The sequence below is a fragment of the Pteropus vampyrus genome, unplaced genomic scaffold (assembly GCF_000151845.1).
Source record: "Pteropus vampyrus isolate Shadow unplaced genomic scaffold, Pvam_2.0 Scaffold107, whole genome shotgun sequence".
In the NCBI taxonomy this organism is placed as follows: Eukaryota; Metazoa; Chordata; class Mammalia; order Chiroptera; family Pteropodidae; genus Pteropus; species Pteropus vampyrus.
Genome location: NW_011888888.1, coordinates 869682 through 884491, shown reverse-complemented (window position 1 = coordinate 884491; position 14810 = coordinate 869682). Strand labels below are relative to the sequence as shown.

General features: G+C 33.9%; 1 protein-coding gene across 2 annotated transcripts in view; it reads right to left on the bottom strand.

Moving 5' to 3' along the window:
- Positions 1–14810, bottom strand: part of RELN (reelin) — a 482573-nt gene that overhangs the window by 16654 nt on the left and 451109 nt on the right. For both annotated transcript variants that reach the window (XM_011365192.1, XM_011365193.1), the window contains exons 51-59: positions 12341–12495; positions 11075–11289; positions 8752–8929; positions 6375–6550; positions 6120–6226; positions 4796–5038; positions 4040–4215; positions 1494–1567; positions 516–677 (exon numbers count right to left, since the gene is read on the bottom strand). In XM_011365192.1, the coding sequence (XP_011363494.1) occupies positions 516–677; positions 1494–1567; positions 4040–4215; positions 4796–5038; positions 6120–6226; positions 6375–6550; positions 8752–8929; positions 11075–11289; positions 12341–12495 (1486 nt within the window). The remainder of the gene's footprint in view (positions 1–515; positions 678–1493; positions 1568–4039; positions 4216–4795; positions 5039–6119; positions 6227–6374; positions 6551–8751; positions 8930–11074; positions 11290–12340; positions 12496–14810) is intronic.

Genomic DNA, 14810 nt, shown 5'->3' with positions numbered 1-14810 from the left:
CTGCATAATAAATCTGTGTCCATTTTTCTTATAGAGGTATATCATTTTCTGAATCTTTTGAGTCAAAGGAGCGCTGGGAAGATTGAACTCCACTATGCTTATCCTGTGACTTTTTGTAACCTGACCAACCCTGCATACCCCAGAGAATATTTGTACATGAGATGGGTGCAGCTTTTGGGAGCACAGAACACTGGGGAAGGTCAATTCCACTCTAGGTTTTTGTTTGGGGACCTGTGACTTAGGGCCTGTGATTGAGTTCGGCATGTGCTGTGGTATTAAGTAAAAAAAAAAAAAAAAATTAGAAACCCATGAGCAGTTTACAACCATGATCCTATTTCTTCTTGAGACACGCAGTTGCCAGTCTGGGGCATGGGTTGGTGAGAGAAGAGGGGAAAGGGTACTGGGGCTGCAACTAAAACTCCAGCCTCATTTTATCAGCTGTTCTCAGCTCACTATACGAGCTCTGTAGAGATTACTAGATAATTCCACAAAGTTTACATTAGTACACAACCTACCTGGAGGAGACATGGTCAGGAAGCTGAATGGTGATTCTCTTCCAGCTCGAGCTGTTGACAGCATTGTAGATGGTGGCTTCGTGGAACTGGAAGGGGGAGCAGCCGATGCTGTTCGAAGACGAAGGAAGGCATTGAGTCTGTACAAGGTGCCAGGAATCGGACCTGCAGAAACCGAAGAGGTTGCATTAGACAACTCTTAAAAGAAATATAAGACCTAGGTCTTCTGTCAGGGTAATGCTTTGGGGTTGGATTAAATTAAGATATTTCTATGTAAATTTCTTATTTCCTAAACATTTTTATAATTACAAACAATAAAAGAAAAATTGAATATAATTTCACACAAGATATACTCTAACTCTTTATAAGCACATGAATATATTCACAGACAATAGAATAAAATAATAGCATTCATGGTGCTGCATTCTAATGGCTTCCTCCCACTGATATTATTACCAGAAATATACCTGGAGTCAATTAACAAAATTTTCTGTCTAACCAACCTTAACTCACTATAATTCGTTTTTAAAACTGGTCATGGGAGACAGGCCTATCAACACCATAATAAGGTAACTGCATTTTATTTAATACTGCTACTATGCTTTAGTGGATGTGACTCCGGCTGAAGCATAGTCTGATTTTTCATTGATTTAAATTTTCATTAAGGTTGTTGAAAAGAAACAACATGAATAAAAGAGAGTTCTACTTTAAGGACAAATATAGTGTCTTACTTATTTTAAAATATAAAGTTTGTTGCCTGAAGCCTAGTATGAAAACAGATTTTTCTTGGTTTGAAGAAAAAAGATGAAATAAGACGTATGTATAAATTTTATATCAATAAAATTTGTACATGTGAAATACACATGAACCGACACTTTTTATACAAAAGAGTGCACCTCTGTAAACAGTTGCCTTAAAAATAGACAACCATTTGAACTGTGTATTCAAGTTTGGGGGAAATGTAACAAGTATTTCACAAACCTTGCATCTTTAGTATACTCCAACATTACAGAATGAAGGTCACCACAAGAAGTAGCTTCACAACCCACCACAATCTAAAACAAATATAAACAATCAATATGTATCAGGCAAGATTAAATAACATCTGTTGCTAATTAGAAATCCCATTTGTCTTAATTGATAAGCAATCAAGAAATATTCAGAGAAGCTTTTACAGAGCAGCCTGCCAGAACACCAAGACTTCAATTAAAGACATGCAATTTTGCATGGAGATGAAAATTAAGGTTAAAAAATACTATTTCTATTTAATTAATTAGTATAGCATATTAATTATAAAATCGAAGAAGATAAATTGGCCAAAAAAAGAGAGAAATATTTGGAGAACAGAAAGAAACTCAAAACATTACTGGTTTAAAACATTTTCATTGATATCCTAACTTCTTTGATGCTACTATTGAATTTTTATTTGAATTAAAAATAACAATTTTTAATTACTTAATATTCATTCTTAGGGTTTTTTCATTTTCATATGAATCAAAGCTTTCCGTATTATATGTGATTAAATATTTAAATAATCAATAATGCATAAATGCCATACAATTTTGGTGATTCAAATTTAAGTCCTAATCATCTATTTAACCAACAAGTTCTATTTCAAGGCTGTTACTGGGGAAGGTTAGTGCTAAAAATTTCAGGCCATACGCTCATGAATAAAACAACTCTGGCTTTGGAGAGAGAATAAGAAGCATATTCCAATAATGGAAATGGAAATCATAAAGGATACAAATAAAATGCTGTGCTGTTTCATGAGAAGGAAAGACTGTATTTAAGTGGATTAGAAAGTAATTCACCAGAAGTGGAAGATCTTAATTATTCCAACCACAAAAGAGAAATAACAGTGATGTGATAGAGGTGTTAATGATCACTATAATGGCAATCATATTACAGAACATAAGTGCATCAAGTCACCATGTTGTACAACTTAAATTTACACAATATTATATGTCAAATATATTTCAATTAAAATAAAAGAAAATAATTCATCAAGCAGGGTTCATGTGAGCTGCCCTTTACGCATGGAAGAGTGTGAGAGGTAGAGATAGGAGACAGGTAGAAGGATTGAGTTTGGCAAACTATAAATGTAGTCTGAGGCATGTGGCCTTAATTTGATAGGCAATGGGGTCGTTTTAAAGGTTTATGAGCAGCGGGATGATGAGCTCAGAGCTGTGCTTTGTAAAGTTCAACCTGACTGTGCTATTGAAGACAGATAAGAGTGGATAGAGATTAGAGGTGGAAAGACTCGTTAATAGGCTACTGATTTAATTAGGGCCAGAATGGAGGTTGTAATAGTACAAACAGAGAAGAAGAGATGGGTACCAGGATCACTGGAAATTTGAATTAAAAGGATGCAGTGAATGATTAGATGTGAAAAGTAAAAAATCAAAGACTACTTTAAAATTTAAAGTTGGTGAGTAGGTAAAAGGTAGTGCCAATAATAGAAACAGGAATATCAGAAAGAGAAGCTGGTATGGGGAAGAAAAATATGAAGTTCACTGTTAAGACATGTTGAGTTGAGATGCAATAAGACAAAGCTGTAGAAATGTACACAGGTTACTGAAGTACTGAATTAATTGTGGTGATTCAGTCAAAGTTGGCTATGCAGATTTGAGAATTGGTCTTAAAGATATGATACCTGAAACCAGGGATGAACGAAATTCCCAATGGTGAGAATGCATGTGGTGCTAGAAGAAAGATGAGAAGTGCTGAGAAATGCTGACATTTAGAGGCTTAAAGGAAGATGAGAGGCCGAAAAGGAGATAAAAGTAGATATTGAGAAGATAAAAGGAGAACTGGCCCCTGCTCAAAAGACAAAGGGGAAACAGAATGTCATGGGCTGGAGAGGGCAAGGACAATAGTGTCAAATGGTACAGAGAGGAAAGGAAAGATGAGGAGTGGGTGTGGGTGAAAGCTGTTACATGTAGTGTTTAGACAGTATATGGTGACTTTAAAGAGTGCAGGTTTAGTGATACTTTAATTATTAAATTTCTGAGGATAAACTCTTTCTTTAAAACAAACTGATTTGGATAGAGAAGAAAATGGGTCTCTTCAGTTCCGGGTTGATAGAAGCAGCAAAAGAGGAGAATGCAAATGACTTAATCAAATATGATGACTTAGATATGGGCCACAGTGTGGGCCTGGTAGAGGGAAAGCCTTCACTTTTAAAGAATATGGCTGGGAATGAAAGATAGTAAAATACTAGATATGACTTTGACCTTGGACACCCCTACTTCTAAGGTTTGGGAAAGTAAACTCAAGATTACATCTGAGACATAATACAGTTACATTTCTTGCTGTGTCTCAATATACTTATAGATTTTATCTATGCTCAAATAATCCTACATGATAAAGGGCTTTGTGAAAGATTACTTCTTTTATTTTTAAGATAAAGTCTCTTTTAATGAATGAAATCAATCACTTCCTTATATTTGTCCAAATAAGCATTCTCCCCACACCTCCTTTACCAAATGTAATGCCATACTTTGTTAGGAAGAGCCACTTCCCCCTACCTTAAACTGCATCATATATCCTGGCTGTATAATGAGCTCTCTGGAGGAGAGCACATTGTGGGTCTTGTCTTTCTTTTTATTTGGCCAGTAGAGGTGGAAGGATGGATTGCCACAGAATCCTGCTGTCCTTACTGCATTAGGGTAAAAACTCCAGTTTTCTTCATGGGAAGTGCCTTCTGTTAAGGTAAATGGGAAGTAATGTGATATGTTATTCTCTTGAACTGACTGGCTTATTGTTGAATTACTTGAATGTCTATGCTCTAGCTCTTTGCTTACCCTTTAAGATTAATTTTTATTTTATTCAATTGGAATAAACATACATCTAAGATGAGAAATCAAATGTAGAAAAGATTAGTAAGTGCTAGTACTATTACCCAACTTCAAAAATGTAATTGCTAGTCTGGGTAACTCCCGCCATTGCAAAATTATTCTTGGTACACTTTTAAATCAATGCAATGTGTATCTGCAGTACAGAAAGTCTCAAAGAGATGAAAATTACTTTGGGGTATTAAAATTTCAAATTATACTTAGAACTAGACATTCTGTCTTTAACAGGATTTATTAAATTCTCAGTTGACATTTGAACAAACTACCAACCTTGAAGATTTATAAACTGCTGGGCAAAATAATAGCTAACATTTGTTGAGCATTAAATATGTGCTAGGCACTCTTCTAAATGCTTTTCAAGTAATTCATTCAAAGACATAAGCAGACAAATGGTTCACAGGAAAGACTGTTCAATGTTTTGTTTCTTACCATCATCAAAAGTGTCAACCAGTTGACTGGGATTGATTTCTGCTCCACCAATCAAAATGTTGTCTAGGGCCCACTGAGCACGCTCCACCCCGGAGACCACAAGCCCATTGCTCATCACAAAAGGCTGCCACCAGCGAAGTCGAGTAGTATTGGTGAGGGCATCCTCGGGAAGAAGTATGTAGTCATGTCTAACAGAAATGTATTTCTGATAATCCATCTCATGGAGCAAAGTCCATGTAATTCCTATAATAACAAATATATTGACATAGTAACATATCTGGAAAAAATCCTCTCAACCACCAGTATACTGCAGCTACTATAAGCTTCCCAAAGAAATCTGCAACCAGGTAATGAGAATTGATTTCACTGACTTTAATGTCAGTGTTCACTACTTATAAATATTGTTGCAAAAAGAGGCTGATGATATATATGAGGGGAAGGGTATTTAGAAATACTTGACCAGATATATAAATACTAAAGTAAAAATTATATATTTTATGTTTTTAAAATTTTTAGATTCCTACATGCATTATTTCTCATAAATAATAAGATACACCCATGTTTTGCATATTTCTAGCCAAGAACTCCTAGTATTTTAAAACATAGCTATTATAATTCCATACAACTTGTGATTTATTGGACTGGCATAAAGTTTCCCTCTTAATAATTGATAAGACTGAGATGTTTAAATTACTTAAAACAGCTTTTTAATACTACAAAATACTTTAGGGCCATCTATTTATCTGCTAGTTATTGAGAATAATATCTTTCTGCCAAAGCTGATTTTCTAAAGACTTCCTGGTTTTACTGGTCTGCTTTCAGCTACTTCAAAATAATAAAATAATTTTGTGAAAATAGTATATGACATACACACCAATTCAGATTATCTTCTTTCACAATTAATAAAGTTTTCTTGTAGATTCTCTCAGCATTTATTACATGCTTGTTCATACAAAAATTTTTTAAAACACTTTAAAAGATGTTTTTAAAATGAACTTTTACTTGGAAAACTATAAAAATTCTTTCTTAATTGTATTATTTATAATTAAGCTTCAGTTAAGCACAGAGATTATTTTCTTTACACATAAACTTTGAAGCTTATTTTTTTAATGTGATTTCTCCTGTCCCTTTTTTGTATAGATTTTGCCTAATACAGAAGTCACATGCATGAACTGTGTAACGCAACTAAGATCTGTAACTTTCTTTCTGTAACTTTCACTATTCACATTGCAGCGTCAGCAATGCTTTGCAGAACTTTTCTGAGGGGCTTTGGATGGAATTTGGGAGTCTGCTCCAAGGCATGGCTTTCACCCCTGAAACGTGCCTCCATCGGTAGAGTAGTCCAACAGCACGCCTTCCTTCCGGCAGATGGGCCGATGGCAGGAGGTCATGTTGTTCTCACTACCGATGCGCCCCCAGTATTGCAGGAATCTGAATGCAAGCACATATTATCCATTAGAATAGTTAACGATTAATAGTAGTCTACCCAAGTCCTGGATAACAACTTCTTCCACTTCTGTTCCTTGCTTTGGGGAACAATTTGCTAAGTTGTGATGACAATAACCAAAAAATGACTTACTTTGCCCCTCTGAGATCCAAATCTTGAGTGATAGCTTGTCTCACTGTGGATCCCCCAAAATAGAGTGCAGTGTCCTCGGCAAGAATCCCACACTCGGTACAAGTACTCCCACCTTCTAAGGACATCCATAAATCAGGCTTGATCTCTTCACTGTCAAAGCGTTCTTTCAGGAATGTCTGGGGAAAAAAAAGTGGCAATTGGTTAAAAGTAACAATTTCAGATAATAATTATGAAATAGTTAAGACAATACAGAGTTACATCTTGGATTTTACAAAATTAGAGCTGGTTCAAATGCTTTTCCAAAGATATTATTAAAAAAAATAGGATATCGTCACAATATGCTTTTCTATCATATAGTGAAGATCATTTAAACTGCTTAATGTTTACTAACTGGAATTTAAAGTCTAGAGAGAATCTTAAAACAATGATAAGGTTGAGAAGAAATACTAATATTCCTATTTGTAAAAAGTTACTTAAGAATATATTCCCTAAATGTTTTATTTATATGATATGCAAAAGTACTATTGTAATTTATTATAATATTATAAAACATGAACTAAAAAATGAAAATTCAAAGAAATAAGATAAAGCAAAACAGATGTTCTAGCACTTTTCCCCCTAACATTTCCTAGCAATGGTCTTTTTCTCCCCAGGAGTGTGTGCCCCAACCACGGAGACAGCTTTAGGCAACCATGACCCTTCAGTTTCTACCAGAGTGAACTTAGAATGTCTATGTGGTTAGGTAGGGATATTGAAACCAAAGCTTTCTCTATGAAGTCAAAAGAAAGTCAAACTTGAAAGGCAATTTGAAAGACTTTTCACATGTTTATCAGGGCCAAGATTCAGGATGATGGGGAGAAGTACTCGAAATCTAGAATAAAATATTTTCCTTGGGTCTCTAGTTTACCCTTTTAACAAAAAAATAACCACAATCAGGAATAGTCTATTTTCCCGAGTAGGTAATTAAATATTAGGGTATGGAAACATTTTATGTCAAATGATTTCATCCCTTCACATCATAGTAAGATCTTGATTTTTCTATTCATTTTGCCCATAGTACATTCATTTTGTCCCTTTTGCATTGGGTTGAGGCACCTGATTTTTTTTAATGGTATAAACATGATAGTAATTTGTCATAATTGTAATTGCAGTAATTATATATAGAAAAACTGCATTTTTTTTCATTTAAGAGTGTTGTCTAGTTGCTATTTAATTGTATAGTTAAAATGATTTAATTAGACCCTCTTTTCTTCAAACTTAGAACATAACCACCTCTATGGTATAAGACGTGTAGTTACATGTCAATCTTACCTTACTTCACTGATGTTAGTAAATAAATGCAATTTTAAAAATGAAGATTTACATGTCAGACACTAGAGGCAGAAGCCACACATCATTGACTGTGTAGACTCTCATTGAAAAAATAAGAGTTCATAATATAGATCTGTACAACTTGTTATTCAACTGAGGAATGCTAATGAAATTTGAATGTCATGAAAGAAAACTAGATTTTTTTTAGTTTATTCAGTACTTATGGCTATGTTTCTCACATTGTAATCTCATTTGATAACAAATAGACTAACGGCTTCAGACATAAGTAAGCATTGCTCTAATTTTATTTTTTTAATTTAGCAATTCCAACGTTGTTGAAATGTTATAGAAAAAAATGGACAAAACAGGTTTTATTTACATTGTTTGCCTTTTATATGTTTGATTTCAATCACTTGTGCTTTTTTAGCCTAGTCATTTTTCTGTTATTGTGATAATGAATGTACTATATTTATTTACAGAAATAGAATGCACATATGGCAACTGTGTTGGGAACTATATTTTCTTTGCATATTAAATAATGATATAACAGCTGAAGTTTCCAAGAATGACCTCTCTATTCTTAATACACAACAATATTTCAGCAATCAGCAAATCAGAACACTGAATTTTCTGAACAAAAATTCAGGTACTGTTTAGTCCTTTTTGAAAATTTATTCTTTTGTTTTATTTTTGTGATAATTTTATGTGCTTTATTTCATAACAACAACAGTATTCTCCTTCAAACATTATATCTACTGAAAAAGTAAAGGTGGCTTAAAACTGATTTTAAATAAAGAATCTGCTTTTAAAAAAAAGCAGAGTATTTACGTTCTTTAATCTATTCAGTCTGGTTAATTTATGAATTGGTAAATTGTACTAGAACTTAATCCTAATACTCTTATAACTAGGAAACCTAAGACATATTTTTTTAGTTTCCATTCAAAGGATTTATTTACAGGGGGCCCCAAAAAACACTGTTACAAATTATTACTCTCACACTTGAGTTGGTTCTTAAGGCCTGGCTTGCAATGTGAGTGAGTACTTCCATCAGGAGCTTTGTCATTACCTTCAGAGTGTGAGTCAAGTAGCAGTTGGGCCCAGAGTATCCTGGATCACAGACGCACTGTTCCTTTAAGCAATCTCCATGGCCCCTGCAGTTGTCCAAGCATCCAGGGCCCAGATAGAAATTATCAATTGCCCACTGCATATCTGAGTACTTCTGATAAAACCTAAACCTTACTGGACTATTGGCAACACAAAAGCAACACAAAAACAAAAGTTAACTTTATTCAGGTCCATTTTCCCATGTGTGTATTCAGTGCACAAGAGAAAAAACATTTAAGACACTCTGACAGAATGAAATGGGTTAATCAAAACTGTTTTCCAACTGCCATTATCTACTTCTAGTCATGAAACTTTAAATTCAGTTTTACTTAAATTTTACGATATACGCGCAAACTTGTAAAACAAAATGAAAATACAGTGAAATCTCTATTTCAAGCAATAGGAACATTTTAAAACACAAAATTATCATAAATCAGGAGTCCAGTGGTTGCATCACAATTAAGTTTCATTAATTACATTTCTGAAATTGCACAGAAGGTGAGTGAATCCTTTGGCAGAGCCTTGTCAACATACATCCAGCCCTTAGGTGGTTGGGAAACAGAAACTTCTAAATCGCCCAAAGATAATCAGAGTAACTATGCTAATTAGAAAACAATTTTGAAAGGGTTATATTAAAGGACATTTTCCTGAGATTTTAATTTCATCATTGTTCTTCTCTGCCTTTTGGGGAAAATACAAATCTCATAATTAACCTTATTTATATTAAAATACCCCACACTATGTTTCTGTAAAGAGTCTAAAGTGTATGACGGACTTTCTGGGGTGACATCAATGTTCGGTATCTTGTTTTATGTGATGGTTACATGGGTTACACAATGGTAAGAGCTCATTGCACTCAACAATTAAGATGTGCACATTTTACTGAATGTAAATTATACCTCCTTATAAAAAAGGAGAGAAAAGGAAGGGTAAGACAAGGCAAGGATATTTTGGTGGGTCCCAGCATGCATTTTATCCCAGAGGAGTCAAATGAGATAATTATCATAATATAATTCCCTTAACTATTAACTAAGGAATGGGCATTCTAGAGCTAATCTGTACCAATGGGATGCAAAGAGGTGCTTGCTCTGGCTCTGTATGAAGAAAAGCAACTCTCTTTCTCTCTCATTGGATGTAGGTAAGGATGCATTCTGCTCTAGTTTTCTGAAAGTCATATATGTTCATGAGGGGAACCAGCCCGAAGGCTGACAGTGGCCAATGTGTGGACAGTGGAACAAAGTGTAAGAATGAGTGTAATAAATATAATTTCCTTGAAGACATTGTTGAGTTTCTGAATCAACCAGCCCTAGAGTCCATTTAACTTGCATTTTTTTCCATTATAGATTTAATACATTTTATTTTAAATGAGCCCAGTTTGGATTTTAATTGAGCTAATTGGGTTTTCTGTTACCTGCAGCTGAAAGCATTCTAATTTAGCTTTCTAGCACGTTAATTGACTAAGCCCTTTACATTTGTTCTAGAGAACTGTGAGTGGTCATGTAGTAAATGGTATCTATGGGACATTGGAATAGCTGTGTGTAAGCGCCTAATTCACAGGTTCTATATGTTCTGATTATATATCGTAATTCTGTTTTACAGGAAAGTTTTTCATTTAGCTACACTCTATGATTCACATGTTGGAGGTTCACCTCTCATTTTCTTTAATGTATCTTTTTCTCCAATTTTATAGGCGAAGAGAAATCTTTTCTAATTGCCTTAAATTAACTTATCCACAGACTTTTTAGAGAACAATTTAATCGTTTGGATCACCACTCCTCCAGGCTAATTACTTTTCACTGCAGGTGCAGAACATAATGCTTTGATAAGAGAAAAATGAAACCTACAAATTGCACCTGTACAAATAGCACGAAGATTTAGGATTTGTACAAATAGCATGATGAGTTAGGATTTGCTTCTGGCTCCATCTATCATGCATTGACAAGGCAGTAATGTGGAAAGCATAGGGTGCATGGTGGACCACAGTCTACAAGATCTATAAGGTAACATACACCTTTTCATTTGGTTCGGAGGCCATCACTATCACTCTGTCCCCATTTGCTGATCCTGAGGTGTGAAATATAAACGGGCCTGCTAAGGCCCATCTTGACAAGTCTGAAAATTACAACTTGAAGTCTCCTTGAGTTAGCTCATCATGGAGGTCACCGATTAGAGAACCTTAGAGTTAGGGAGGAAGAGAACATTTTACCCACAATTACACAGAATTTCAGGCTCAACAACAGTGTCCCTAATCTAATTCTGTATGCTTGGAACCAGGCTTTACTTACTTGCCCACTAAGCCTTCAGGGAGCAGGTAGGAGATCCTTTTCCATCCTCTAGTTGGAAAGAATACAGATGGCTGAGAAACACTTCCAGAGCATTTTGGGTCTGCAGGTAAGCACTGAGGGACCAGATAATTCCAGCTTACACCAAAATCAGTAGAATATTGTACATGAATTTGATGCTGGGCAACTTTTTCAGATACTTTACAACCAACAGAGATCTAATAAAGAGAGATGCAAGACTGTTAAGATATTAAACCCATATTATATATTTTTGCTCTAAAAACTTGGCAGCAAGAAAGCTGCTCATCATATGAACACTATACCACATCCATCTCATATTTTCAAGTTTATTATTTGCTCTGCTGATGGGTGGGGAACTCAATATGGTTGCCCAAGGTGACAAATTATGGAAAGTGACAAATATATTGTGCAAGAAGTTTGGAGAGAAGCTGAAACCTATGCTTCTGCCATGGCTGGCTGATTGCCTTGGAAGGCCTGGGCCCTCTCTTACAAATTGTTGTTTGTTATGCTAATGGTCTGGCACTTCTGTTTGGCAGAATGCTTGACCAAGAAGGATGACTAACAGCTTTACGAAGTTTACTATTTTGTCCTACAATTTATGATTCTCAATAAATCACTTTCAGTTCCAAGTAGGATGCAATGAAGTGATAACAGAAGGTACTTTTAATAAGGCACAACACCTTTTCTTGATAGAGACAGCCATAATTCGATGTTTGTTGCTAATACAGTGGAACTGAGGTAGACAAAATAAATTAGTTGACATAAGATCTTGGCCAAAATCTTAGCCAATATTAATGTTGGCATTAATGCTAATCATGCCTTTGTAGTCCATAATTTTCTTCCTTCGGAAACATCAAAATGCTCTTGTAAAAAGGTAGATATAACAATAATAGCTTTAATCTTCTCTTAAAGGAAAAAAACCTGCCTAAGCCATATAATGATTTAACTCAGAGAACTGGACTTAGTAGTTTACATTTTTATCAATATCTGCTCTATTGGTATTTAACTCTGAGCGGAAACAACCTTACTCTTATGAAATGTTTACCTTGAAATAGTTCAGGAATAAAATACTTTAAATCATTAAGTTACATATAGTTGAATTGTATATTACCCTTAATATTAAACTTCATTTTTCAAAGTATACATTAAGTCAGTAACACATTAGATGATCTTTACCTCTATGATTTTTTTCATTTTTATATTATTAGTATATGGCTATTTATGTAATTAAGACCATAACATTTTCACCTTGAATTGCATGATCCAGCTTTCAGTGGGAGTCAAGTCGTGGGTCACTGCATACACTTCTCTTCCATCATGACTGCCACAAATCATGACACCATCGGGGGAGTCACAGAACCTTTCTACTGTACAATCATCATGGAATAGCCAATGCTCATTCACTTAAAAAAATTAAAAGACAAAAATTTTATGACAAAAAAACACTTGAAGCAAATTTTTCACTTTAAGCAAAATCTAGAATTAAGTGGAAATCTCTCTTACATACAATCCACAGAGAAAACACTAATATAAGCACATCATTTTAGGAACATGGACACTGGGAGGTTGAGATATATCTACTATCTGATATTAGGAAGTCTATATTTGGAAAAAAAAGTGTGTATGGTATATGTTGTATATGAAAATCAAAGGGAAATATATAATTTTTTTTCTGACAGATATTTAACTTTTAGGCAGGATTTAAAGAAGGAGAAAAAATTTTATTCATATGATAAGAAAGTGAGTTAGCTACTTCTACTCAAATTCTGATAGTGCTATCTGGGTAATTAAAAAACTTTTAATAGTCAAATTCATAGAACCAGAGAGTAGAATAGTGGTTACCAGGGGCTGCTGGGAGGCAGAAATGGAGAAGTGGCAGTCAAAGGGTATAAAGTATCAGTATTGCAAGACAAATAAGCTCTGGAGATCTACTGTACAACATAGGGCCTTTAGTTAATAATATGTATTATATCCTTAAAAATTTGCTAAGAGAGTAGATCTTATATTAAGTGCTCTTATGATAACACAAAAATCAATATTAATAGAGGAAAAGGGTACAGAAGAAAACTTTTGGAGGTGATTGATAAATTTATGGCTTTGATTGTAGTGACGGTTTTTCATGGGTGTATACTTGCCTGCAAACTCATCAAGTTGTATGCATTAAATACCTATAGATTTTTGTATGTCAATTATACCTCAATAAAGTGATATAAAAAAAGCTTGTAAGAGTCTAAGGACAATTAAGCAGCAAAATTATAACTTGATTAGTGCGAAGTAAATCCTATTTTCTCTGTCATACACACACACACAAAATTCCTTTTCTCTTCTGTGTTTTTAACATCATGACTTTATCTTAGAAAGGTTAAAAATTAAACATATCCATAAGTTGCATCTAATTCATGTTATACATTAATTTTATAGGTTCAATTTTTCTCTGAAAATTTCCTGGTTATCTCCAGTATTTGCAGTGGAGATGAACAAATGGGTGCAACCTGAGGCCACTGTGAATGTCCTCAGAGGATTTGGAGAAGAGACCTAACAATTTAATTAGAATTCGGCCTTCATCTGTGTTCTGTCCTTTTGATTTTGTTTGAGCATGACATATACCTGAAGAACAAGCAGTTTATTTCTGGGAGTCGAATGACTACTCCAACGCCATTGTCTGTTAGTTTTCATTCCATAGGATTTGGACCTACATTTAATCCTACATTACAGATATAGGACTCAAGAAATTTGATTCCAACAAGAATACCCTGAGTCAGTTTATTCTGGGCTACATATGTTATTTCATGCTAGAACTCTGCAATCCTGATGAAAGAGAGCCTACATTTAATCAACTAACTCATCAATCTCTTCTGCAATATCACAAACTATTTCTGTAAGTAGGTATTAGTTTATAAGAATACCATTTTGGTAAGACTAGAAGAAGGTAGAAAATTTGTTCCTTCAATTGTACATTACCAATTAAGCCTAAAGTAAAAATCAATATTTTAGGTACTTGAAAAAATAATCTGTATTTGCTTTTATTCATAAAGAAGCAGTATTTTAACTGTTCTGATTATAAGCTCATTATGTAAAACATTACACAGGAAAAAAATGAATAATTTAGCTAACTTCTGAACCAGATCTACGTAAGTAAACCTTCTTAATAACCTTGTTAAGAGAATAATACTTGGTAGTGGTGAAGAACATTTTAAGCTTTTCCTATTTAAAAAGATAATTTTTATTAAATATTTGTACTTGTACCACTGTACCAGGTGATATAGTAATAAATGTATGAATGAGAATAATTAATCTAAATATTCAACAATGTCAAACGGTAAAAAAATGCTAAAGTGAAATATTATGTAGCTATTAAAATGGTATTTTCAAAGATACTTAAGGACATGGGGAAGTGATCAGGATTTAATTCTAAATTTTCAGGCTACAATATATGTATAATCTAGGATTTAAATATGTTAAAAATGTTTATATAAAGACATAGAAAAAAAGACTATGAAAAATACCAAAATATTGATAATGGTTATTCTCTGGGTGATTTTTACTTTTATCTTCATGATTTTCTATATTTTCTCGATTTCATACTTTAAACATGTATTATTTTATAATACTACATTAATAATTAAGTATTTAAAATTATTAAAATGCCTCAAATTTCAATTTTCAGCATACGTTTAATTCTTCTTGAAGGTTTTTATCAGTCTTGTTATTGCAAAAT